Genomic DNA, 26,422 nt, shown 5'->3' on the forward strand with positions numbered 1-26,422 from the left:
AGTTGACAGGGAAAAAAGCTGGACGGCGAAAGCCCCCATCCTCCATTGCTCCGTTGCTGTTTCGTTTTCTGTTGTGGCCATCCGCTGATATGGCGACGGTCCCTCGGCAGCGTCGCTCCGACTTTCAAGCTGGCTGGCTAGTTCGGTCAGTTGTTCCGCGCCAGCCGTCGGGCGACAACAATGACCACTCGACGCCGCCAACGCGACAGCATTTATCGATTTTCGCCAGCCCCAGTGGAGGAGCGCTAGGAGTAGCAGTCAAGCCAAAATCCAGTTTAGCAGACCCACTGGGTCGGATTAAACGGCCTTCACATGAGCATGCTAGGATTTGTTTACCTGGTTCTCATCCTGGGCTGGATACTGATCGTTCTGTTCCTGAAGTGCAAAAAGTCCTTGGCCGCTCCGTTTCGGTTTGGCGAGAACTACACCGATGCCATCGCCGATACGGGTAGGGTGCTTCATTTACCTGATGCTAAATACTATATAGCATGCAAATCATATTAGTGGTATCGGATTAAACGAAATAATTGAGATTCATAACTCATTACGCTATCAGTCAGCTAAGATTCTTATCAAATAGCTCAAATGACTAATATGTTGTTTGTTTGTTTGTTTGTTAGAACGTCGCCCATCGGTTCACGTTATCCAGTTGCAGCACGATGATGTGGAGCGCGAGGATCACTATATGAACCACTTTCACCAAAACACGGAGAATCTGCAGCGCTACTCGCATCGCTCGCAACGTTCCACGTTGGAGGAGCGTACGATCGAGCGGACATATCCCACGGATGCGGTGATAAATCCTGCCTATATGCACGACGAGGACTACGTGATCAATGGTGAGTATCAATCCTTCTCCGCTTTTTCAGCCAGTAAGGAAATATTTGTATTTAAAGCACCTCCTCCGTCCTACGAGGAAGTGATGCGGCAGCCGCAGGTGTATCCACAGGTGCGCCACAACAACCACAAGATCAGCGATGCTGACATCTAGTCAACTTAGGCCGATTATCAAATTGTAAATATGCGTACTTTGTCTTGGTCAGCTGTGATTTACATATTGGTTTGGTTTTTTATTTCGTTTGCACCTAAAAAAACATAATCAATTCGATTGATTCAACTTAGGTGGCCTGCGCCCTCTTGCACTGCGAATAATAGTAGTTTTACATAAAAAATGTACAAAATGATTTTACATAGGTATGATTAATAGTTATGATTATGATTAATGATTACAAACAAACAGTCAGTCCACGTGTGCAGTTGTTACAGATTGTAATTGTAAATAAATTAAGAGTGAAGTATACTAAATAAAATGTGTAAAAAACTAAAAAAAAACATTCCCTTTGCATTCTTTTGGCTAAGTTAAGTCGCTAAATTCGAAACATATCGCACATACAGACACCAAAGCTTCTACATATGGATATATAAATGTGTTCCAACGTGGCTTATTGTATTCACAGTTCTAATTACTTCAGTTGCGGCTCAAGCCATTGACTATCTACGGCAGCACCTTGCGCACGCTGTGCATCTGTATGAAGGCCTCCAGTTGCGTGGGTATCAGACCCTTGAAGTTTAGCCTGTTGGTGGCAATTGAGCGTGCGGCCAGGCACTTGAGGCTGGTGTGGGCATTCTGATGGGCGTGCAGCCGATTGGCCAAGATAGCTGCAAGTCAAGTCAAGCACTTTTAGTAACGGGGTCAAGTGTGGAATTCAATGGTTATGCTTACGCAGCTTGCAGGCCGTGGCCGCTGTCTGCCCTGCCGCGTTCACTGCATCCAAATGGGCTCCTGCCTCGACGAACAGCTCCAGAATGCGAGCCATTTCGGCCTGGCGATCCTGAGTGGTGTTCACCTTGGTCACTAGGATGTGTAGAGGGGTGTTCCGATCCGAGTCCACTGCAACCACGGAGGCGCCACAGTGTACCAGAACCAAAGCAGTGGCATAGCAGGGAAATCTGTGGTGCGAACGAATGCTATAGTTCTATATTCTGAAAAATACCCTTTGTGAATCTGAACCCTACCTGCACATCTCATTTGTGTAGAACTCGTCTACGGGCATCACTCCATTGACGGCGATATGCAGCAATGTCTGTCCATCCTGCAGGCGAGTGTCGTTCTGTATGAACTTGCGTACGACCAGGAATAGCTGCTGGATGTGCTCCTCGTCAATGTTTTGATCCTTCTTGCGTCGCGCCAAATGGGTAACGATCTTGATTAGATAGAGTGCAGTAATGCAGTTCTGATTATTCTGATCCTGCCATAGACTGGGGCAAGCGTTGGGCTTGGCTTCCTTAATTTTAAACTTATTGTTCTCGATCTCCTGCTGACACTTGGCCAAAACTGGCAGAACGTGATCCAACGTAAGATTGTGGTTCTCCACCCGCAAAATCTGAGCAAAAAGCTGGGCGAACCGTAAGAGATCGCGATCTACCGATACCTAGAAGAGATTAAACAAAGAACATTCGTATATACATACTCAAGAGTTAATAAAAGTCAAAATTACATTATTGCGCATTCGCAGATCTATGGCGTAGTTCCAAAGCACCTGGCACTGGTAAAACCTGCCCTGATCCGCCATCACAGCTCCTCGATAGATAATTGCCTGAGGCAACTCCGGATTATTGCGGCCCAGAATGCGTTCCCTTATGGCCAGCGACTCCATGTGGATGGAGTGGTGATTAAGTTTGATGGCATACAATTCGGGCAGATTTTCAGTCTCAAGCCAATTGTCATACGCGGGCACAGTGGGCTGAACTCTTTTGCGGATCACACCGCGTGGATTGCTGTAACGTAGCTGCATGGCTCTCAGCAGATAGCCATAGGCCTTATTCACGTCGTATTTGATTTTGTCATTCGCATAAGTGGCTCCCAGAAGCTCCAATGCTGTGATCTGCTCCTCCAAGCTCATCAGTTCTGGTCGTTCGATGAACGCTTCAAGGACATCCTCATGGAGACGTTCGGCAGCCTGCAAGGCGGGCGTAATTCCCAGCTCATTCTTCTTCAGAGTGGCGCCATGGTCAAGCAGGGCTACCACCACATCCAGGTGACCGCTTTCGGCCGCATAGTGCAAGGCAGTGGCGCCGCACAGCGCCTGATCATTGGCCCTTGATCCATTCTGAAGTAGAGTCTTTACCACCAGGTGGTGACCCTTGTAGGCGGCAATCATAAGCGTGTTGTTGTTGAACAAATTCGTGGCATTCACATCAGCGCCATTGTCAATTAGGAATTCAACGATGTCCAATCGACCTGTGGAAATATTCAAATTAATAACATATCCATGATTATGAGTGAAATATACGAAGTAAGCGTATAATTCATAGCACTTCCGTATAGTGAGAGCTTTTGGATGCTTACCCTCATAGCAGGCCGCTCTCAGCGGCGACGACTGCGCCTTGGTATTGTGATTGATGGCCGCTCCCGCTTGGACGAGCATTTTGACTATCTGCAGATGCCCCATTCCGGCAGCCACCCACAGGGCTGTGGCTCCGTAGACCACCATCCCGTCGTAGATGACATTGCATTCTCGGTCCAAGTCGACGTCGTAGTGCGACAGCAGAGTCTTCACGAATTTCACATTGCCCATCATCGCGGCCATGGTCAGGGGTGTTAGCGATTGTCCATCCGGCTGATCGAAATTCTGGCGATGAAAAATGTATAGAAACTAGAATGTTTGGAGGGGCCAGGGAAAACTTATGATGTGCGTGCGCAGCCGTTTCACAGTCAAGGTTGGACGAAAATAGTGCGTCGCAAGTGATAAACGTGAGGTATGAAATCTCTGGGAAGACCATGCGCGCTTTCTTTGTTCTTTGTGCTTTACATGGGCGAAATGGGACTTGGGCAAAGTCCATAAACTTGGCAACTGCGTTGCGGCACGGTTAGAGCAGCATCTGAATGTGGGTCAAGGAACTGCTGGCCCGGGACGGGACACTCACCGCCGGATACGTGATGTAGTTCGTCACGGGCAGCGTGTCGTTGGCTCCTCGCCAGAATCCTGCTCCAGGCCAAGCGGACTCATACCACCGCTTGCGAGTGCTGCAATTAATTTGTGAAAAGCCATTTGATTCGAGATCAATTCTAGCTGGAGCTTGGGCATAAAACCCAACTATGTATTACCGATACAGCTCCGCGTGCATGGCCTGCAATCTGAATTTTAACTGACAGCTGCCTTGACAGTGGAGTTCCGAGCACCGAAAAACTCGATAAAACTTCGCCAGGCTCACGATTCCATTCTCAACCCTAAGTTTGCATACGCTTCCAGTATTTTTGGGGGTTGAATCGCACGGAGAGGCAGCGATAGATCCTGCGCAGGGCCAAACAGCTGTTCAAGGAGAGAGGTCCTTGAGGGCTTGTTTACCGCCCGCAGCTGTTTGCCTGCCTGCATTCCAGCAATCCATTGCAGCTCGGAGAGAGTGGATACGATAGGATAGGACAATAAAATAGGGGGTGGAAGCAGAGTCAACCGCAATGCGCTACACGGGAAAAAAAGTTGGTCCCTTACTACTAGATGACTACAAATTCGTTTATTTTAAAACACGAACCCTATTTCGGTATTCTATAGAATGGGTTTTTGAAAAGATTTTCCATTTAAATTTTCTTGCAGTTGGAAAAGTAGTTGGTTAATTCATTCCATTCCAATTACTTATCTTTTCTTACACTTAGCATATACTTATCATAAACAATATGCAATAAAAGCGTACTCCATTGAACTATTTATGGGATCTATGGCTTCGATTAGATTAAAACGCAACAGCAGAGGTGTTGGAATTAGTTTGTTAATAAACAAATTAATAAACGCATATTTCAAATTGACGATTTCAGGAAACTGCAAAGCATTTGGTCTGGCATTTGGCCAATTCCGTGTCCAGATAGCCACGCCATTCCTGAGTAATTGGTTAAAGATGGACCGAGTGTCATCATCCACTTGATATCGAATCAATTGCGACAGTGACTTTTGGTGCCTTAAATAGGATTTTGATCTGTATTGTTCGGTCATTAATTGAAAAACTGCACCAAATACTGCTTATTTCGCCTGCGATCTGTTTGCCTTCTTGGCAGGCAGTAAAGTTATAAACACTACAGTGGACACTCGCATAATGCCTTAGACAATGGTGTCTTTGTGTCAAATTTGAAACACAATAAAAGTAGATCGCTCAAACGATGGCTAGTTATAATAAAATCCTAATATGATCTTCGCCCTTTTAGCGGGTGTTGCCTGTAGACCATGTGGCTCCCCCTCTCACAGTCCATCTCTCTCACTCACTCCCTCGTTCTCTCTCATAAACAATGACAAGCCAAGTAAATACAAATACCGAAAGCAAAAAACCAGCAATGGAGCGTGTATAGAATCGCTCTATGCGGCAGCAGATTTGTTTTTACATATAAACCGAATAATACGTATACGTGCGGCGGCAATTTTCATTAATGACGCAGTAGTGAACTCTGGCAATTACGCAAAAAGCCGTTCCATCCGTGCCGTGGAGTACTCACTGTATTCACCAGGTGGGTCTGCACCGCCCTGCAGCTAACCGAATTCAAGATCTCGACGAAGCTCAACATCTGACCACTGCGGGCCGCTAGGTGAAGGTTGTTTAGCTGGGAGAAACGTAGACGCGGCTCGTGGGGAAACTTGGCCCGGATCTCCTCGGAGATCTCCACCAGCATTCCGTGGGCCATGTTGAAGTAGCCGAAATCGGGCGGATAGCCGTCGTATATGGACGTATGTGCCTCGTCTAGAGGCGCCTCTTCTGCGGGATCGACGTCCATTCTGGCCGGGAAATGGACGATGCTGCACTGATCGGTGATCACTGATCACCAGGTATGGGTATGGAAGCAATCCACACAGGCCCACTCTTTCCAGGCCAGGCGGCAATACGGTCACACCTAGCGGTGCACCTGCGAGAGTGAAAACAGTGACTCGGCGCGATAGGCTGACCGTTAGTTTATCGTTCGTTTATTCGCGCCCTTTGCAGATATTACATATGTTTGTTGATTCGTTAGTTTATCGTTCGTTTATTCGCGCCCTTTGCAGATATTACATATGTTTGTTGATTGTAAATATGAAACATATATGAAATACAGCTTGAAATACTGGATATGTTCACAAGTGTTGGGTTAGATTAAGTGTGCGAATTGAATATGCTTTCTGTGTGCGTGCGTGTGCGTGCGTAAGGTTAACTGTATTAGATTGGTGTATTTTTATATCGTGCTTTCTTTAGCTTCAATGTGAAAGTTTTCTACATTGGACCAGGCCTGGATCTTGGGTTTTATTCATAGAGTTTTGATAGTGTGCGTCGACAGGCCCGTCCAATGGAAAATTTTCATCGAGGCGTTTCGTTTTGGATCATATTTTCCCAATCTCCCATTTGAGTGCGGCGATGTGCATCGGTTCGCCGGGAAAACTATGCCTAAACGCAGCGAGTTCTTAATTGTACATCATATTTGTTGTTCCTTCTTCTCCATCATTATTTCTAGCATACGCTGCTTTAAAGTGTGGATATATAGTCTCTTGAGTTTACAGTGGGCTCAGCATCCTCCCTATGCTGGACAATATAGTTTTCAAACGTCTCGATTAACAATTCACTCGTTTCAAAAATGTCGCTTGAAGCTTGTGTCATCACTATTCAACAGTCACTGTTTACGTCACAGTCACGGTTTACTCACACTATCGATACACCAACGTGCTCGTGAGTTGTGCGCGGATGTGTTTGTTGTGTTCACGGGAAATTTGCTTCCACTGGAATTTAAAGCTTGTCTGCACTAGATCTTCTAAAAGGAAGAAAGTTCGTATGTGGTTTAAATCTCCATTCTCTGCCCTTGTCTTCTTGTGTTTTGATCATCCATTTTTTGATATACTGAAATGGCAAAATGTCGGTTAGGAAACTCAATCCCGAAAATCCCAAAGTGATTTGAATGATTAGCTTAAGCGTTGTGAGTTTATATTGAAAATATGTAATAAAACCTTTTACATTTAGCTAAAAAAGGCTACATTTTTATCAATATATTTGATGCATAAAATTCATTAAAAATACAAGCAAGTGTACGCAATTCATAAAATTAATCAACAATCTACATGAAGGCTTACCCCTCGTTAACTACGTTATCTACAAAGCAAATGGCAGAAGTATCTCAATATAAGATATTTACTTTACGGATCCACCAGAACTGGATTTTAGTTGGAGGCCGTGATGGCCACCGGTGTCGGTGAGGGTTGTGCCACGACTGGGCTTATGGTTACGGCAGGTGGAGCGCTATTGTTGAGCTCAGACACGCCTGAGGAGGATATTTCAGCAGCAACCTTGAGTCCATTGGGGGTTGCACCCAAGCTTTGACGCGAGTTGCGCTTACGGTGCATACGCGGCTTGTTTGGCGAGGGAGTCTTGGTAGTAGAGTCGGGCAACGAGGAAACGCTGCGCGACTTGTCACCTCCTGCTCCAAACTCGGTGCTAGCCGATGGGGAGCTGGATGGCCTAGCGTCCTTCACCGATTGGCGGCCGCCGCGTCGATTGCGACGACGATAATTGTTATTATTGTTGCTGTTACCCTTGACAACCGGCTTCACCGTGGTCTTCTTGGGATCGAAATAGCTGTCCAGAAGCTCGAGCAGCTCCGCCTTGTCCTTGCTCTTTAGCCGGCCAATTGACTGCAGGGCTATGTCCAGGCCCTCGATGTTTTTCTCTGCCCAGATGGCACTTAGCGTGTTCAAATCGAACCCATTCTCGGCCAGCACAATGCGGAACTTTACGGCACGCACACGATGGTACAGAGTGGTCTTGAAGTAGTTCAGGAACACCGGACGGAAGGAGTTTTGACGCTCCAAATTTTCGATCTGGATATCCAGCTCCAGGACATCGGACACCACCAACTTGGCAAACGGACGTATGGCATTAAACATATTCTCCAATGCCTCCGAGCTTTTTGGTTCCGGCTTGCCGTCGGAGTTGCTCAGCTGAAGGGCCACATCAAAGGCCAATTTGGCACGAACACTGGCATTGCCATCAAACAGTTCCCGCTTACCCTGAACGGCGTTCTTGCTAGATTGCTTATCGTCACCATTGGTCACGGTACTGTCCCTGGGGGATATCGATACCGAATCGGACACCATACTAGATCCAGATCCCAAGCCAGATCCAGATCCAGATGTGGACGCAGAGCAAGCCGCGTCTTCCTCCTTGGTCGTGGACAAGATCTTGGAAAGCTTTCGCAGACTGTAGTTCTTTATGTTGGCATCGCCAATGGAAGCCTTGGCCAGATTGATGCTGTTTGCAAACGACTTCACCGACGCGGTGAAGCGCTCCAACAGGCCGTACTTCTTCAACGACTCCAGGATCATGTAGGGAATGAACTTGCGCTCTTCATGATAGATAAGCACAATCCCGTCCGAGCTGGGACCCGCCTTGGTCTTCAGTTGCTCAAGCCAGTTGAGGAAGTCCTTGAGGGCAGCGATCTCAGACTTGGATTTAATGATCTGAGAGGATATTGTATGTTGAATTGTGGATGCTTCAATACTTGACTGCCACTATTAAATGGACTGGACTGCACTGGACTCACCTTATAAGTCTGCATCGACTTCAGCATACGATAAAAGCCAATCGAAATAACACGAACTTGATGACGCTGGCGAGCAGCTGGATTCAGATTCATATATGGCATGATGTACTGCTCGAAGTGGTCGGTGGGTGTATAAGCGGCCAGCTGGACAATCTGTGGGTTTATCGCAAGTGGGGTTAGGACCGAACGACGAACGATCTAACGGCAGTCAGGGGGTATTACCTCATCCATTAGACGACGTCCAGTGGTGTCGATATCCACGCCCACCAGGATATAATTACCGGCCGGCAGCTCAACTTTATCGCCCACGGGCGACGAGGATTGATCGGCGACGGCAATGGCCACTCCGGCATCGATGTTATCGGCAACCATTTTCTTATATGATCTGCGAAAAGCAATCTAGAAAATTCGGATAACGAAATTAGCTGAGTCACTAGAATTTTTTTTTTTTAAGGAACCGATTTCCTTTGCAAAACGCGAACCGCTTTCACTAGATTTTCGATATGAAGTGACGGGCTACGAATTTTCAAGAGTCTATTAAACCCAAAGCTACAACTAACGGTTTTCTTCCAGTGGCGCCATCTTTTACACAGATGTTTTTATGTGTATGTATGTATGTTCACTTTCACCACACTTTAGCACTTTTCTTTTGGGCTCACCTTTATTGAACTCCTTTTTCGTGTTGGTTTCGATGGGCTCTTTCGCTTTTTACGAACTTTTTCCTTTATTTTTCAAAAGGTTAAAGCGAAATTTGCTTCTGTTCGACGAGCTTTCACAAATAAGAAACAATTCGTACGACTAACTAAAACGTAATGAATAATTTCCTGATGCACCCGACGGCCTAGGAAAAGTGCGCGAATTTGACATATGCAAAGCCTGCTAATCGAGGTTTTTGACTTAAGTACGATGGGTTAGACAGCTGCAACTCGTCCACATCTTGCCACAACGCCCACTGTGCAGGTGAAAACTTTTTGCAGAATATTTTTACCGCTGCTATAATAAAATATAGTCTTTCAGCTTGTAAATAAATTTTTTTCCAATTATTAGCCGGCAAAATTGGTGGGTAAACAACAAATATTTGGACAAAAGCGCAGACAAGAACTGATAAGAGGATCAGGGATGACGAATTTCAAATGGTTGCGCCAGAGATGACAGGGTATCGATATCACTATCGATAGACTTATCGAAGACGGCTTAGCACTTATACCTACTCTGCAGCCCTGGTCGGCAGAAAAACAATAATCAGCTGATGCCATCGCTTATTTCCAACAATTTGCACCGCAAAAGTGAAGAATTACCAAGCAAATAGATCGCCTGCCGACCGAATTATGCTGCTGTAATCACCCAAGCACACAACGGTAAAGATAAAACCAGGCGAGATAACACCACGCACAGGTGCCACAACATGCTGTCCTACATAAAGCGCAAGCTCTCCGAATCCGACAGCGGCGTCAGTTCGGTCGCAACTGTGACGTCGTCGTGCGGCGGCGATAGTGGGAGAGCGGGCGGAACGGGCAGCAGTGAAAGCGGTACGGGCAGCAGCAGCGCCAGTATCAGCGGACGCAGCCAGAACGCCGACGAGTTAGTGCGCAAAACGAGCCAGATGTCGATGGATGATGAGGCCATTGCCTTCGGGGAGGACGCACTGCTCCATGAACTGGGCTACAAGAATCAGACGGAACTGCAGGAAACCATCTACGGTTCGATATTTAATGGCATTCTTTTTCACTTTGGCCTAGTTATGTAATTTCTCTTGTCGTTACACAGATCTGTTGCGCGGCATTCGCGATCCCGAGAAGCCGTGCACTTTGGAGGACCTCAACGTTGTCTACGAGGATGGAATCTTTGTGATGCCGCCCACGCGCTCCAATGTCTCAGTTGTACGTTACTCAATATCTTTATAAGCCATAAGCTTGAGCCCTAATCATCATTTCATCATAAGTTAAATCTGCGCGTGTGTTTATTTGCTTTCATCACTATTGTTGCTTAATATTTGAAAGGATTAACGATTTAGCTTCAAAATGACTTTAAAATTGATCTCATAGCTTAAAGTACTTGTATTATACTAAATCCACACCTCATAAATCTTTTGTGTAGTAAAAAGTTGAAATGCATGGTATTTGTCTCTTAATTCTTTCAGGTTCGCATCGAGTTTAACCCCACAGTGCCACATTGCTCGTTGGCCACGCTTATTGGACTCTGTATACGCGTGAAAGTAGAACGCGGACTTCCGCACAACATAAAGCTAGACATATACATCAAGAAGGGAGCGCATCAAACCGAGGAAGAGAGTAAGTTGGACCAACCAGATACTATTATCATACATATGTGTTCTAAGTAAAAATGATTACGTTTCCCCAGTTAACAAGCAAATCAATGACAAGGAGCGCATCGCTGCGGCCATGGAGAACCCCAATCTGAGGGATTTGGTCGAGAACTGCATCAAGGATGAGGAGTAGCTCTCTTTGCCATATCTTTTGTACATAGGGAATACTTTGAGGAATGTCTAGGATTAAGTGTACCATTAAGTTGCATCAGGGAGTGTGTGCTTAGCATTAAAGCCCTTAAAATCTGTTAATCGCTCGGCCGTTTTGATTCCACCAGAATATCGATTGCTCAACGTCCTATCTATTTTCCCGCCTATGCTGCTTACTGATAAGGTCCCCCGGGCCCAACAACTCTCATTGTTTACATTGTGCCGAAGCGATATGGCCGTCGGACATTCGGCCCAAGAAAACCGTGTGCACATCGGTGTCATGGCGGGTGAATGAATCTGAATCGCAATCGTATCGATGGGCCGGCCATGTTGGGCACCAGCCAGACGGCGTGTACGTCACACGGATTTATCAGCTTCAGAAGAGTAGAGAATGTTTGGGGCGTAACGCAGGGTAATCACCTGCCGTTGGCGCTGTTAAGTTGAGTGCATGACACACATTCGACTCAACTCGACTCGGCTAATTTCTTTGCAACTCTCCGGTTTCAGTGAGCACTTTGTTGCCATGACTGTCGCTGTTTCTGCTCCAATTTGCATTTCCGGGGTTTTCCATTTGTTAAATTGCACTGCACTTCCGCTCATTTCGCTCTTACTGCTCCCCCCACCAAAGTGGCAAGCCATAAATATTAAGCAATATCAATTAGTTGCTTGCCATCGCGCTCAAAATGCTTTAAACTAATTTCCAAAGACTTAGGCAAAAAACATCCCCACCAGCAATTAAAACCATCTGGCGCTGCGAACTTTTTGCCATGACACCGCTGGCCAATATTCACGGAATGGAAACCGGACCAGAGCAGACCCTTCGTGCCCCTAAGGCGTGCCGCGTGCCTCAGAAGGCGAGGGAAAAATAATAAAAATGAATGCGCAGACAAAAGCATATTGCGAATATTACGCTAATTGGCGACTGCAATCAAAGCGGACCTCGGCCTGGACACGTCGGCCGAAAGGAATAGGAGTGGCAGACACTAGCTTCTCCCAGCCTTCCAGCAGCCGTGTCGCCAGCCTGACCATGACCGAAGCCATCGGAGAAGCTTGTGCCCCCCAGCTCCACCACGCGGTTTTCAGGTGAACAGTAATTGGAGGCAGACTGGTCTGCTACTTGTTATCAATCTATATTATGTGGATATCCGTATAAAATAAACACTTTAAAACCAATATTTAAACTGATTACATTAATACATAATAGTTGATAATCATAATTCTTGGAATAGATAATGAGTAGAATCCATTTAATATGAGCTACTGGAGTGACACCTTTAATAACCACCGAAGAGCACGTGAACAGAGACTTGGGACACAGCCATAATGACTCAGTTGACACACCGGCAATGGCCCAGGAAGGAGTCATGGGAGATGATGGCCTGGACTGCGACAGAATTTTATGTGCGAAAAATGCATAATTTATTCTGTTAATGCATATGCATTTAAGCCGAGCCAACAACTGCAGCAATTCCCCAGGATTTGCTGACCGGCAATTGTCATTTGTGCAGCGGTCAAAGTGACCCATTTAATCCCGTCCTGCAGTGCCCGCCCAGTGCCACGCCCCTGCTCCCACAACCCCCGGGTTACATAACCCCCGAGTACATAAGTAGGCAAATGCAATGAGTCCGACTCCAAGTCACAGTGGCCCGAAGACGAGGGGCACAGATTGCGGCCACCGAGATTTCCTTCCGATACGCAATGCTGTTAAATTGTATGCCATTATTATGATTGCCATCGTGACGGCGGGCATCCGGGACGGAGTGCACAGGATGAGGATGCCGGAGCCACGACCGGCTGTGGAGTTGCATTCACACATTGTTCGCCCGATCCGGGTCTCTGCATATGCCATGTATTTCATTATGGGTCCCACATACGCATTTCATGCCCGCCGGCTCCTTGGATTGCAGCCACTGCAGCCTGTGCGGTTATGCCGTCTTTTCCGTTCAGATTGGAATTCACAATCGGAGTCAGAAGAAATGAATTAAAAACCGTAGTGCAGGTTTAAAGGAAGTTAAAAGTCATTTTAGCAGAATTAGGTATGATTAAAACTAGGCAAATAACACTAAAAACTCTTTTGGAAGCTCCAAACCAAAGCTTTAAAACGCATCTAATGAGTACTTTGTAGTCGATTCCCTTCGGATTGCAGTTCCTGTTTTTATTTTTCAGGTGGCTTACTGCGCGCGTTGTTACAACCAATTGTTGTAATTGTTCGGGCCATGGTAGTGTTGGCCTGTAGCTCCTTAAAACCGGAAGTAACACTCAATGGCGAAAAACCGCCCACGGGCCAACGGGGCGTATGCGCATTATGCAAAGTCCTGGTCAGCGGTGAATGCCTTGCCACAGCCAGAATCTGCCGCAAATGTCTGCTGGAGCAAGGGGGGGGGGAAAGGGAGTGGTGTCAGAGTGGGGAACTTGGCCATTCAGCAACTGACAACTTACGCATCAGCAGAAGCAGGGACAGTCATGCGGGGATGATGGCGAGATGACTCCTGCTTTCGGCCATCCGGACACCGGCTGAGCTCCGAGCTCCGTCTGAGCCGGAGTAGGTGCAGTTCAGGAGGGGACCCCCTTGTTCGCGCGCTTGTAAGCCATTTTAATTGCTTGTCTCTTTTTAATTTTCAGCTCTTTTGTTATACTTCACCCTTTGGCCCAACATCCCCACCTGGCGCATGCATTTATCCCCATTCCCGACTACATATATACATATAGCCTTTGTCTGAGTCCTTTCTTGGCCTCAAGTTGACATTTTCGTTGGCCATACTGTGCTGACTTCTGGCCAAGAGGTCGCCGTCCTTTGGTTCCAAGCAGGCAAAGGGCCTTTTGCTGTTGACCATTTGCCATTTGCCGGAGCTAACGAACTAATGTTAAATGCACGGCAAGTGCCATTTGAGCTTCCGCCAGCTCATTGGCCAGAAGACGCCTGCAACAGCAATTAACAAAGGTGCAGGACCTCCTGCTCCACCTGCTCCCCCTTCTATCCTTGCAATGGACAACAATGGTTCTGCAGCCGGATTCGGAATGGTGTCTGATGGCAGCTAAAACGTGTGTAATCAGAGCATAATTGTCTAAAATAGCTTCACATTTGCTGGCTCCCATGGAATGCAGCGTTTGTTTGTCCAGCTCGAACCACCCATCGAAAATCGATTAGGTTCTCAGGCGAAATGGAGCTTAAATCGTTTCGTATAATTACTCATTGAAGGGTTTGTTATAGAGAAACTGTCATTTAGTTTTTAAATCTTCAAGATGCAAACAGAGATTTTTGCACACATTTAAATCCCTTTCTTTTTTTTTTGCTTAAATTAATATTATACAATTTAAGCTTGAATTTGCAATTCTCGCCATTAAGTTTGCAATCTAATTAGAACATAAATTAAGTAAGCAAATAGTTTAATTACATTTCTACTCCGGTTACCCAACTAATTAAAGGCTTTATGGGTTCCTACAATTTCATTGTGGTTTTGCATAACAAACTATACAAAGCACAAACAATTTTTGTAGTTCAACCAAATTCAAGCTTGTAACGAAAATATTTAACATGCTATATTTTGGCACAAATATTTATGAAACTACAAAACCGTTTATACACGCTTTTCCATTGGGTATATTTAAATTTTCGAAGCGCAATATCTGAGTAATTGGAGTTTTGAAAACTTTCGAACTGATTTCTATTCCCATTGGTACACTATTGCACACATCCGATGTGATGGCAAAATTGTTTAATCTAAATTCATAACGTGACACAAACAGTGAGCACAAAACAACAGAGCACAGATTTGGCTGACATTTTGCCTAAATAATTGATTTTGGCCCCCCCTCGGAAAAGCAGAAAGAATTGCAGCCATGGACGATGAAAGCTGCTCGCTAAGTGGCGTGGCAAATAAAATGATTTAAATATTCAAAACAGCACTCGCAGCAGCCCCAAAACCACACCCCCTCCCCCCATCAACTACCATTCAACATGCAACAATTTTTTGTACGCATCGTAAAAAATACAGCGGAGCGAAAAAGTTTAAATTTCTTTTACGGCCCAAAACCGACTCTAATCCACTTTGGCGGACAATTTTCGGCCGACCGCAGGCGAAAAATAAATGAAATCATGAAATAATAAACTAAATTAGGTGCGAATTGTGTTTTGGCCAGTCTGACCTGTATTGCCCCCATTTATATATGTATGTAAGTATATTCACATGCCACTAAAACAATTTTGCAGCAAAAGAGGCGTAAGAAAAAACAAGAACTTTCGCTCAATAAATGTGTCAAAAACATGCATGTGCTGCGCTGGAGTATACAGATATACAGATGTAATTATAATAAAATAATTAAATAATTTAATGTCAAGACTGCAAGTGTAACAAGTTCTTTAGTCAAACCGAAAACAACAACGAAACTAGGCTACTCCTGCTGCATTTACTCCTGGATTCCATGACTCCACCCATGGTTTTTTGGGGGTGGCGATGGGTGGTTTGAAAATTATTATTGTGGCATTTGTATGCCAACCTCAGGCTCGTATATAACTTTCATTATGTTGTTCTGCTCACACACAAACTTTTATAATAATTTGCGCAACAAATTTGAAATTGTAATGCCGACTCATTAGAAAGTTTTTCATTCGAATTTGTTGCCTTTGCGGCGGCTGCCATCGTCTCCCTTTTCCCTTTTTTTCCTTTTTTTTTTTTGCTGTCCTGTTGTTTTTCCATAATATTTCTGTATAATTTTTTACTCTAACACACTCTATAAAATTGGTTACACCAAGCAAAAGGCAAAGGACGAGTGTGTTTGTGGCTTGCAAACCGAATCTGTGCCAGAATGCGCTACAATCAACCGGCTTATCAGTTTCGTATCTTCAATCTTTCGCTATTTGAAATGCTTTTCAAATAGTTCTCTTTCACATATTAATCCCAATAATGTTTAGATTATTGAAATAAAATTTTAAAATATTTATCAAATATATAGCAACTAAATGCTATTACTCTTATGCCATATATTGTATATACTTATGAACCAACTTTTAAATATTCTTGCAGTGCATTGTCAGTATGGCAAAGTCCCAAAAAGCAATGCAGTGCACTCTGCTCATTGTTTTCTCCGCCTGGGGATTAGTGTCAAGTTATGCCTATGCAACTTTTTCGATATTTCGGTAAATGCATACGTATTTGATTGCCCATTGGCTTTGGCCTTGAAAACGGGCATCTAGTTATGCATTTGTTATGCAGATTGGATACGATATAATTTCAGAATGGCCAACTATTTGCCTGGCATTCGAGTCGTTTTCTAAATGAAAAGATGGCTATTCGCTTTCGGCGATTGACAGCAGTCAGTAGTCAGTTCGTTTTCAAGTTAATAAAATTCTAATTAGTTGAAACTGCATCTCCGATGGCGAGGATGCTGCATTTGCACACCTGTTTGTAACATATGTATGTACGCAAATATGGGTGTGTGATTTTAATTACGTAGAGGCTCATTAGCATTTTTCATAGTTGTTTACTTGTTTGTTTTCGTGGCTGCCGGCGAGACAAACTTCCTCTGAAATCCTACTCATTGCATTGACATTGCACAAATGCAGCAGAAAACGAGGAGAAATGCTAGTCGCGACTATCGGATACCTAGTTTATTTGTAAAATGGTTTGGTTTCTGCCAAAAATTTGATTCAATCTGTACTTTTAGCAATCCAAGGCTATAAATTCGAAGATATATCAGTTTTCTATCTATAAAGTGGTAATAATGATGGTTAATAAGTTTACAATGATAAAATCCTGTTTTTTAATTGTGAAATGCATTTACTTAGCCCTTTGCTTGATAAGTCCATTTATGGCTAATTGAACTCCTCGAATGCCATCATTTCGAGCTCATCGCTCCAGAATATAAATGTTTGTGTAAGTTGGCTACAGACGTGCGAGTACCGTGCACCATTGCCATCAGAGGAAAAGTTCAAATAAACAAAATGTTATTGCAACAAGGAGCAATGCGCAATGCAGTGGCGCTGTGCAAAAAAGGGGTCGAGAGGGGCTCAAAGTACTCTTACAGTTGGCATACAAAATTAGCAACTTTTTTCCAGCTGCGCCAGTTGCTGCGCAAAGACGAGATGGAAGATGGGGCAAGGGCATAGTTTTAATATGAATTTGCATGTAAGATTAACGATGGCAGCAGCGCTGAATTCTCGAGGGAATCTCCCAGCTCCTTGGCCACATCCTCCATCCAGCAAGCAGCTCGTCCTGTGTGTTTTTGTTCCTGGGCTAATTGAGTTCTTGAACTTGGCGGCTGTTGTTGCCATGCTGGCTGTTGTTTACGCCATTACAGACCCACTTATTATGAAATTGAGTTGCTCGAAATGGCAAGCCGCACATGCGACAGCCCATGAATAATGCAATTATTGTTGCAGGTGCCGGCATGTTGCAGCAGCAACACTTGCTTAATTAACTATTAATGTGGGCGTGTGCACCTGTGTTGCCCGAGCCCATATCTTTGACAAATGGTCATGTCACGCGTCTCAGCTTGCAATTTCTGGCCAGCTCCAGTATCCTTTTTGCCGCAACTATGAAAAGCCATGGAAAAGCCATGAGAAATGGCAAATTCATTTACGCGACGCTGCATTTCCCACGCTGCTAAACGGAAAATGCAAAATGAACGGCTGCCAGGCGTCCGGAGTTTCTGGTTGGGATTGCAAGAGGCACCAAGGCAAAAAAAAAATAGGAACCCAGCATGTACGTGAGGCAACATCAGCTCTAACAAGTGACAACACCCAACTCATTGCGCCAGGACCTCCGAAAAGGAGAGGAAATGCCTGGAAAATTGCATTTTGAGTGCAAATATTAATTTCAGCTGCCGCCACAGCAACATACAAAGGCTGAGGCAACATCAGCAGCAGCAATGCAACATAGCCATCAGCAACATTACACTGAGAAAATAATTTGTACTTTATAAATGAAATACACATAAATAAATTTCAGCTTATTTAATTCCGAATTGTTTTCCCTTTGTGATTAAATTGTATAGGATAAAAAATACCAATTCAATTGAAATGGTAATCTACTTAATCATGCATTTTCCATGTGCAGCTGGAAAAACTGTAGCACCATTCAGCAGTTTTGGGCAGGAGCTGTTGGCGGCTCTTTCAAAGCAATGTCCGGGCAGCAGCTCCATCTCCATCTCCGTCTCCTGGTATTTGTGTTATGTAATTTTGAAAGCGTGGCCAACATTTGCTAAAACGCATTCCGCAATGACAAATGCATTGCATATCCTGCAGCGAGCACTGCATCCTTCTTCCTCGCACGGCACTTAGCTTAATGGAGCAGAGCTGCTCGGACATGTGGCACTGTGAGGCGGCGAGTGTGGCGCACCCATTTTTTTTTTTTGTTCGCATTTCCTCCGGGTGCGGCACGCATCTCCAGCTTAAACGAATTAAAATGAAAGGCGCCAGCAGCATAAGTCACATGCAAAGCTTGACCAAATGTGACGGCATCTAGAGAAGAGGGGTCCTTGAAGTGTGAATCCATAGCGCAAAATGGCTCAAGGACAGCTGGCTCAGCTGGCCAGATATGTGACCCACTTGCGCCACACATTTAATGGCTAAACTAGTCCTTAGACAAATGCCGACTTCGATTTCCAGCCAAAATCAAGGAATATTTTATATGGCATAAAAAATTATGCTTAAGCTAATTGTGTACATTGTTTACTCAATGTTATTAACTTTAATTAAATGTATGTGTGGTTCCTATTCAAAATGACATTTGAATCATATCTAAAATGAGACCACAATCTTTAACAATAGATGTTGCTAATGTTATTGACCAGGATTTGATAATGAATATCCTTGAATACAACTGTAGCAAGTTATCTACCATCTAGATTTCATTAGTTGAACTCTTCCGTTGGGGGTCCATTTAGGAAAGGACCTGCACACATTTGGTCCAACTGGCGCCTCATCTTGGCTGGGATTCAATTAAAGACGACTTAAACCACACGCACCCGCAGTGGCATCCACTTGGAGTCCCTTTTTGGTGGCGATGGCCGGGCGTGTTGCAAATTGCATGTTGGTTTTGCGCTGCAACAGATTTGCGCGGCACAACACACACATATCCGCTTGCAGCGAGGTAAATGTTGCGCATACGCAACGTATGCCAGATGTTGCACCAAAAGTTTCGGATTGCCGCCAAAGGGGGGGAGCGGTGTGTGTTGCGCACTACTCGTTAGACGTTGACACAAAATGTTATTTCACTTCAATTAAATGCGCGGCGACTGCGCGGGTATGGCATCTAAGCCATTATGCGAACTTTGTGTCGGTGAATATGCTCCTAAATGCGCTTGTGCATTGTCAGTCAATTTGGCAAGTGCCAGAACCGCGAAACTTTCTTAACGCATTTGCAGCTTGTTGCCACTGTGTATACAAATACTTTTGTTGTCTGCAACTGCAGACGAGCTTGTACTCGTGTTGTTCTATCGGATGCCACCCGCTTACGTAATTACACAAGAGCCGGAAAGTTTTCGCGCAGCATGCGCTTTCAATTTCCGCATTCCGGAATTGTTTGCCAAAATCAAATTCAAATTACAAAACGATTTTCGCTTCTGCTGCTGGCACAGCGCTCTGTTTCTATTTGCACACCTGACTTCCCTATTGATTTCGATGCAGACATCCGGCGGATGTGTTAATCTCAGATTTTCCCATCTCACTTGCCCTGAGTTCAAAAATTATTCCTAAACGGCTCGACGGGATTTTAAAGCCGCGCCTGCAGCGGCGTCAAAATGCGGTCTCCTCGTCGGATTGCCATCGAATTAGCCTCGCCGACTTGTCGCTTTGTCGACTCTGATCGCATTTTGTGCGAAACACGCATGACAAACTGCAGCGCTAGTTGGCATCCTTTTGGGCGTGCACTGAGAGAAATTAGGGTGCAGAAAAATATGAACTTCATTTACAAAAATTGTCTGACTATTTGAACTATTTGGTATGTAAATATTGCAGCAATATTTTCTTACTCAAACTCATTTAAACGCACTAACCTATACACTTGTATTTAGTTTTCAGCAAAAAACTTTCTTTTAACACCCTTTTTTTTAGCGTGCATTTGGTGGGTAATGCCGCGATTTGCGCGCCTATATGCGATATAGATAGTATTTGGTAGCAGCCATTCTGACATCTGGCCAATTACTCGGCATTTTTGGGCGAAGGCTTTGTTTGGTTCATGGTCTGGGTTAAGCGGGTTTGATTCGGTTTTGGCCGCCACTAAGCCAACTGATTTCCATGGCCCGCCTGTGCAGAAGCTCATATGCGTTTGGCTTGCAAGGAAACCAATTGCCAAATCAAAATATGGGCATTTAAATTAAAGCGAAGCTTTGGCACAAATGCTATATAAATTGCTGATTGGAATTGGGATTGATTTTCGCACTATTCGCACAGAATATTGTGAGTGTCATGTTCGTCAAATAAATGAAAAGTCTGAACAACTTTATTTTGCCAACAATATATATTTTTAAGACACAAAGTGAATCTGTACTTGTGCTGTTTTCCAATGAAAATGGCACAAAGTGCCGCAATTAGAGTATAAAGTTGGAGGTAATGTGCTCCGAAAAACTTGTTAAAGGCTTGCTTTTAAATAGCTTGACAAAATGGCTTGGCTGGCCAAAAGTGGCCTTAAACCCTGACCTTTTCATGCATTTTTTCGCCAAGCAGGCAAGCAGCGCAAAATGCTCATAATTCGCTTGTTCCTTTGCACTTGAATTAGACGTGCATACATGTACATACATATGTATGTGTGTATTATTTTCGAGCCATGTCCTTGCAGCTGCGAGGCTTGAAAAGTCGTTTGCTTGGACTGTGCAAACAAAATGAGCGAGCAGCGGCGACTAGTGGATGGATGGCATTAATGGATGGAAAAATGTCCCACCTGGACCGGCAGCTCCTCCTGCGCCGCTTTATCTCCTTGGCACGTGTGAGTGGGCCAGGTGCTCTTGACATTGCCCCGAGTGAAAGGAGGAGGCTTCAGTGTTTACGCTGCCACATGGCGAATGCTTCAGCCTGGAGAGTTCTCCTTCTCGAGCTCCGTCGTCTTTGATTGCGCGCTCGTCTCGCTGGGATCATATATATATATATAGCATATATATAGTGCAAGACTCGTCTTGGGCTCGTTAAGTGTCGCCTCCTTATGGCATTTCATGCTATTTTAAATGCATTTGAATAAATAAACACTCGCACGCTCGTAAAATGTTTATTACGTGGGCAAATGTTTGTGTCTGGCCTCATTAGGAATGGAAGCCGCCCAGCGGTGGTGTGGTGGGGGGCACAATGCGAATGATGCAGCAACTACAGTTCACACTTAATGCATTTTTAACTTAAAGCTCCGACACCGTAACGCACATCCCTGAGACGTTACAATTGCATCGGAATTGCTTTAATTGAGTGGATTTGCATGCAAAATTCGAGAGGCAAACACAAACCGTTTGCAAGTGTCCCCAAAGGCAATTCAATGTGGAACCGAAGTGATTTCACCTCAAGTTGTGGCCAGAAATCGGTAGCCAAAACTCTTTTAACGGGTTTGGGAGAGTGCTCTTTAATTGATTACCCATCAATTATGCGAATTTCGCGGCGTACGTGTCGTATGCGTGATATTTTTTTTGGTCTTTGATTAACCGGCTGCTGCACACATTTGGCGTCAAATCTGTTCAATTGTCTGATTCCCACTCCATAGAATAGAAGTAAAGAAGATAGTAAATTTGCATACAAATCCTTTGGCTCATTCCTCTGATTCGACTGTCAAATGCTGAGCAAACAACATGGCCAAGATTCATGTATCTCAACTTCAGCTTGACACTTTAAGTGGAAGTTATGCAAATAAATAAATGCGGATTGACAGAGAGATAAATGTAATATATATATATGCAGATAGAATGACACATGACAGCTAAGATGGAGTGTGGGCAAACAGACAAAGGCAATTAAAGAGTGTTCAAACACACACACACACACACTACCAAAGCTATTGACAAAACGCCTTGAGATACGCAAACGATTCCCTTTATAAAGTCACCGTGTGTGCCAGCCCGCTGGGCCGCATAATTATAATGAATCCTTTTGTCAGCCAACTTAACCCTAATTTGTGCCAGCTCACACTATCCATTATCCTCGGCTGTAAACACATTTTGCGTTTGCCATTTATGCCATTGTATTCCACATGCAGGTGCGAAAACGACTAGGAGTGGCTCATGCAAAAAAAAAAAAAAGAAATGGGCGTCAACTACGTCTGCTAATTAAGCTCCGAAATGCACAAATTCAGAATTCCGAGGAGCCGGGGTGAAAAACTCAACTATTTCTGCATTGTTGCTGCGACTTTTGTGCATAAAACCGAAGCAGATGCTGCCGGAGCCTCAGATTCATCCACATTACCAGCTCCATCTCCATCCTCGTTTTAGGTTTTTTTTCTATTTTTTTCTTTTTTTGCAGCTGATGCAGGCTGCTCGCGAGTTGTGAAAGCTTCAGCCCTGACCACATTTTAATTGGGCTAAGCACACGCCATGTGCTGCATGTGTGACGTGCTATTAGTGAAACTTTTTAAATGAGTTAGTTAAGTAAAGCGGGTTACGTTATTATGAGTTTTTGGCTCGGACATTACAAAAGCTTGTCAGAGCGGCCAGCTCGGCTGGAGCTTCCACATTCTATTGTACATTCTGCCATTCTTGGGGCTCCAACAATATGCATGGGGCATGAGGCGAGGCATCCTTGTCGCGGGGCAGAAAGGAACTTGCAGCATGTAGTTGCGTTGTGGGATTATGCACACCTCAAAGTTGTTGGGCTTCTTGTAAAACCGAGCGAAGTTGCTATGCGTTGCAGAACAAGTTGATGCATCATGCAGCTTACACATCTCGGCTAATGAAATTGTTTTTCTCAAGCCTTTCTCACTGTCTAGTTTTAGTAAATTGAATGCAGTGTGTAATACAGGTATTTAAGGCAATTAAAACTGGGGATTCATTTCTTATGCGATTATGTGATTAATTACGATTTTATTTTTACTCCAAAAATCGTTCTCTAATTATGCTAATGCTAAATATATTTTTCACACATTTTTCCCCTTTGCGAATTGTACGAATGCCAAATGTTCAGTGGCACAGCAAACTCGATGTTTTATTGGGGAAATTACTCTGGCAATTATATGTCCAAAGTGGGTGCAATCAATTTTCAATTAGTCGCATGCAATAATTCCGCCAACATTTCTTGAAAGGCAAAAACGCTCCGGATTGCCGTTGGTAATTATTGGAAATTATATGGTGCTCCGAGCATTTGTGTATAAATGCGCATGTATTTATGCGGCAAGGATCGCCGTTATGCCAATCGAAAATACTTGAATACGGCAAAGGAATGCGCCGGATGGAGGGCGAAAAAAAATATTATTCAATTACACACCATATCCAGGACAATGGTTACGACGAGCATAAAAGCAGCCGCCTGCTCATAAATACACAAAGTCTCCCTTTTCAGCCAGCCGCCAATGTGCTGGCCATAAATCGAGGTAATAACATTCGAGAATACTCATAATAGTTTCGTTCCCCAAGCGTTTGTGTTTCAACTATGATTCTCGAAATGAAATCAATGTATAATCCCGTCGAACCAAATGAAACACATACAGATAGCAGCTCGGAAATGGCCAGAATACTTCGATGAATTGAGAAGCATAATCGATACGACGAGCCGTATGCCTCACCCAATTAGTTTGGCTGACTCCCCAAAGAGACTTTCACCTGGACTTGGAACGGCAGTGATAAAACAGCCGACGCCCACTGAAGGAAATTTACATAAAATTCAAATAAAATAAAACGACAAACGTAATAATCATTAGTCGGCTCTCCTGGGTGCAGTCAGTCCACACAGGAGGACTCTGGGCATTGGACAGTGGACACCAGATGCCTGCATCTGGGTGTTTTGAAGAAGGAGAAGATGCTGACTTATTTATGGAGTTTCCATGTTAACGAGCCACTCGCAATAAATTAATTTGGGCTCTGATAAATATTACCTATGGGTCGGCCATAAATTCGAGACACTTTAAGATATCTAATGGTCGCCAACAGTTGTACCAGAATTATATGTTTTTCGGTTTATTATAAATAAATATAAATAATCATATATATAATGTATAAATAGATATATGAGATATATCCAAAGTTCCAGTTAGAATCCAATCCATTCCTGCAGTGCAATCTTCTGCTGCTCGATTTGCTCGCCCATCTTCTGGGTCATGGCGAACTGGATGAGTATGAGCAGGTAATTGACCAGAATCGATGTAAACTGTTGAAATACAAGTAATTAAGTTTTTGATTAACATATTCTACATGTTACCCACCAAACCGATAACTTTGCGGCTAAGCACAACATCTAGGCCACTGGTGAACTGAATCTTGGCCTGAATGCGCCACGACATTAGGGATTCGACCAGGGGTCGCAGAGAAGACTTTTGGGGGAACCAATCGTCCAACTTTTCGACGAGGCGAAGGCATCTCCTTGCCTCGTATATGGTGCGATCGCAATAGAATGGAGCTATCAGAAGCTTGTAGAGCGGTGGGATCATGACTAGGGCCAAATAGCCGAGCATTCGATAGCAACTGCCGTTCTCCTCCTCATTCTGTTGGCCAATGCCCACGGACTGGCCAAACAGGATGTACAACTCACTCGTGCTCATGGCCAGATCATGGGCCATGGCTGCCCACAGACTGAGGGCGTAAACTCGGTTAATCTCCTGGATGAGATAGTGCAGCTCCTGGATCATGGAAACCACCTGGCGTATGCGTAACTCCTGTACGTGCAGCTGAGGAAATCGCCAGTTAAGAAATTCCGGCTGTAGCAGTTGCTGCAGCAAACGGAAACGTATGCCCAACATCTCGGCCAGGGTCATGTGCACATAGCCCGTAAAGTGGGGTCCTCCGGTGACAATTGTATAGCACAGAGCGAATAGAAGGAACAGAGCTCGATGACCGCTGGCCACTTGGACGGCGGCACTGTTGATGGCCATCAGGTAAATAGTGGTCACTATTCCCAGCACTGCTATGTTCTTTCTCAGCATTTTTCTATAGTTCAGATTAGCTCCGAAGTCGCTCATCAGCCTGGCATCCAAGGCAGCCAATCTTTGATAGATTCCCAAGTGCCGGCGTGCAAATACTTGCAAGGATATCACAGTCACCCCAAAGACCAATGTGGACATCAGCAGTTCCAAGGCTGATATGCTCAGCACTAGATTATCGGCCTTTGCCAGGCGTTCTCTTATATCTTCCTCTGCCAAAAGGACACTCAGGGAACCAAAGAGACAGCAAAATGCCGCAATGGCCACCGACATGGAATAGATTCTGCTTGCCCAACTGATCCTAAAGGTCGATCGACGAATGCCGAACCCATTGCAGCCCATAAGGAACTGCAGGATGCAAATGAATGCGGCACAATCGAAAACCGTTTCCGGTTCGCGGAAGAAGTACAACACGGCCATCGCATTCAGTTTTTGAAGTCGAACTAATGACTATTCCATGCGGGAGAGCTCCAGATACTATCCACAAGATAAAGTACTTACAAAAATCCAAGCAGCACAAAGTACACTTAAAATAAAGTTGGCAACTATTAAAATTATTCCTAATAAATGTTTTCGAAGTGCATAAAAATAAGCCCTTACCAACAAAGATAATAATAATAATAATAATAATAATAATTTTATAGGGCATTAATAATTTTTAATAACCAAATTTAAAACATTTTAGGTCGGATTTCCTAACTTTCTATACCCTACATACAAACACTTAGTATTTGTTATTTTCATAAATGAATTGCAGCCATTAAAGCACTATAGTAATTAACTTGATTACTTTTGTGATTGCTTCGAACAAGTGCTTTTCCAATTTATAAATAAATTTGAGCTGGAAACTGAACATTTTTGTTTTAGCCATTTTGAATATTAGTAGTCCGTCGTGTTTCTAACTATTAAGTTCTCTCAATTAGTTACCACATTAGTTAACACTTAACAGGGAAATACATTTCTAACATTTCAATTGAGCAATAAATGTTTCAATTGATTTGAGCTTGTGGCCAGTTGGTAGTTTTATTTATAAATATGTTAAAATGATGCGAACTGCTGGAACACGAGTAATTTAATTTCTGCAACATGCGAGAAAGGAGTGGAAAAGCTGTCAGATTAAATGCCATAATCCATGGGATTATGGCCAAGCTGGCAAAAGTTGTTAATGCCCGGTGACAGAGCTCAACCCTTCGAACTGGGCCAGTTCGTTGATGTACAGGTATACTATGTATGTATGTATGTATGTATGGCATGATTTACAGCTTTCGCAGGAAGGTGAAATTAACCGAGATGCGGGCCAGAAGATGGAGCTGGACATTTTGTTGCCTTTAATTAATAAAACTTGATTAACGAAAATTTTACGATTGT

The 26,422-nt window shown here is 44.2% G+C and overlaps 5 protein-coding genes across 12 annotated transcripts; 2 read left to right on the forward strand and 3 right to left on the reverse strand.

Annotated features, from left to right (window-relative positions):
• Window positions 1-148: 148 nt before the first annotated feature.
• On the forward strand, window positions 149-1,159 carry CG13437 (uncharacterized protein). The gene is made up of 3 exons (NM_137663.2): window positions 149-448; window positions 621-839; window positions 897-1,159. Exons 1-3 carry the CDS (start codon window positions 313-315, stop codon window positions 989-991), a joined length of 450 nt encoding a protein of 149 aa, NP_611507.1. The 5' UTR covers window positions 149-312; the 3' UTR covers window positions 992-1,159.
• Window positions 1,038-5,870, reverse strand: Fem-1. Of its 2 annotated transcripts, NM_166408.2 has the most exons (7): window positions 4,109-4,203; window positions 3,928-4,027; window positions 3,350-3,632; window positions 2,499-3,241; window positions 2,017-2,432; window positions 1,724-1,950; window positions 1,038-1,659 (listed from the first exon to the last, which is right to left on the reverse strand). In NM_166408.2, exons 1-7 carry the CDS (start codon window positions 4,126-4,128, stop codon window positions 1,496-1,498), a joined length of 1,953 nt encoding a protein of 650 aa, NP_725993.1. In that variant the 5' UTR covers window positions 4,129-4,203; the 3' UTR covers window positions 1,038-1,495. The 2 variants fall into 2 exon arrangements, with proteins under 2 accessions (NP_725993.1, NP_611508.1); NM_137664.3 differs by lacking the exons at window positions 3,928-4,027; window positions 4,109-4,203 and adding an exon at window positions 5,483-5,870.
• A 120-nt stretch (window positions 5,871-5,990) lies between these two features.
• On the reverse strand, window positions 5,991-9,647 carry exu (exuperantia). Of its 4 annotated transcripts, NM_001169747.2 has the most exons (5): window positions 9,202-9,325; window positions 8,765-8,941; window positions 8,543-8,695; window positions 7,139-8,459; window positions 5,991-6,846 (listed from the first exon to the last, which is right to left on the reverse strand). In NM_001169747.2, the coding sequence occupies exons 2-4, from the start codon at window positions 8,912-8,914 to the stop codon at window positions 7,164-7,166; spliced, it is 1,599 nt and encodes a 532-aa protein (NP_001163218.1). In that variant the 5' UTR covers window positions 8,915-8,941; window positions 9,202-9,325; the 3' UTR covers window positions 5,991-6,846; window positions 7,139-7,163. The 4 variants fall into 4 exon arrangements, with proteins under 4 accessions (NP_001163218.1, NP_725997.1, NP_725995.1 ...); NM_166412.3 differs by lacking the exon at window positions 9,202-9,325 and having other exon boundaries at window positions 8,765-9,055; NM_166410.3 differs by lacking the exon at window positions 5,991-6,846 and having other exon boundaries at window positions 6,916-8,459; window positions 9,202-9,647.
• On the forward strand, window positions 9,200-12,059 carry galla-1. Of its 4 annotated transcripts, NM_001299714.1 has the most exons (5): window positions 9,200-9,502; window positions 9,552-10,242; window positions 10,310-10,422; window positions 10,683-10,833; window positions 10,904-11,118. In NM_001299714.1, the coding sequence occupies exons 2-5, from the start codon at window positions 9,948-9,950 to the stop codon at window positions 10,999-11,001; spliced, it is 657 nt and encodes a 218-aa protein (NP_001286643.1). In that variant the 5' UTR covers window positions 9,200-9,502; window positions 9,552-9,947; the 3' UTR covers window positions 11,002-11,118. The 4 variants fall into 4 exon arrangements, with proteins under 4 accessions (NP_001286643.1, NP_001286642.1, NP_611509.1 ...); NM_001299713.1 differs by lacking the exon at window positions 9,200-9,502 and having other exon boundaries at window positions 9,768-10,242; window positions 10,904-12,059; NM_137665.2 differs by lacking the exon at window positions 9,200-9,502 and having other exon boundaries at window positions 9,768-10,242.
• A 12,109-nt stretch (window positions 12,060-24,168) lies between these two features.
• Window positions 24,169-25,474, reverse strand: Gr57a (Gustatory receptor 57a; the record flags this gene model as incomplete). Its single annotated transcript, NM_079074.1, has 2 exons — window positions 24,169-24,285; window positions 24,341-25,474. 2 exons carry the CDS (start codon window positions 25,472-25,474, stop codon window positions 24,169-24,171), a joined length of 1,251 nt encoding a protein of 416 aa, NP_523798.1.
• Between the last annotated feature and the right edge of the window lie 948 nt (window positions 25,475-26,422).

Source organism: Drosophila melanogaster, chromosome 2R, assembly GCF_000001215.4.
Source record: "Drosophila melanogaster chromosome 2R".
NCBI lineage: Eukaryota > Metazoa > Arthropoda > Insecta > Diptera > Drosophilidae > Drosophila > Drosophila melanogaster.

Bases quoted from the DNA above. Each gene is read 5' to 3' on its own strand.
- CG13437 (NM_137663.2), top strand. From the start codon at position 313: ATGAGCATGCTAGGATTTGTTTACCTGGTTCTCATCCTGGGCTGGATA. The intron at 449-620 runs GTAGGGTGCTTC...TTTGTTTGTTAG, and splicing joins CGATGCCATCGCCGATACGG to AACGTCGCCCATCGGTTCAC. The intron at 840-896 runs GTGAGTATCAAT...TTGTATTTAAAG, and splicing joins CGAGGACTACGTGATCAATG to CACCTCCTCCGTCCTACGAG.
- Fem-1 (NM_137664.3), bottom strand. From the start codon at position 5,758: ATGGACGTCGATCCCGCAGAAGAGGCGCCTCTAGACGAGGCACATACG. The intron at 2,433-2,498 runs GTAATTTTGACT...AATCTCTTCTAG, and splicing joins ATCTGCGAATGCGCAATAAT to GTATCGGTAGATCGCGATCT. The intron at 1,951-2,016 runs GTAGGGTTCAGA...TTCGCACCACAG, and splicing joins TACACAAATGAGATGTGCAG to ATTTCCCTGCTATGCCACTG.
- exu (NM_001169747.2), bottom strand. From the start codon at position 8,914: ATGGTTGCCGATAACATCGATGCCGGAGTGGCCATTGCCGTCGCCGAT. The intron at 8,696-8,764 runs GTAATACCCCCT...ATAAACCCACAG, and splicing joins GACGTCGTCTAATGGATGAG to ATTGTCCAGCTGGCCGCTTA. The intron at 8,460-8,542 runs GTGAGTCCAGTG...ATATCCTCTCAG, and splicing joins AGTCGATGCAGACTTATAAG to ATCATTAAATCCAAGTCTGA.
- galla-1 (NM_001299714.1), top strand. From the start codon at position 9,948: ATGCTGTCCTACATAAAGCGCAAGCTCTCCGAATCCGACAGCGGCGTC. The intron at 10,243-10,309 runs GTTCGATATTTA...GTCGTTACACAG, and splicing joins ACTGCAGGAAACCATCTACG to ATCTGTTGCGCGGCATTCGC. The intron at 10,423-10,682 runs GTACGTTACTCA...TAATTCTTTCAG, and splicing joins CGCGCTCCAATGTCTCAGTT to GTTCGCATCGAGTTTAACCC.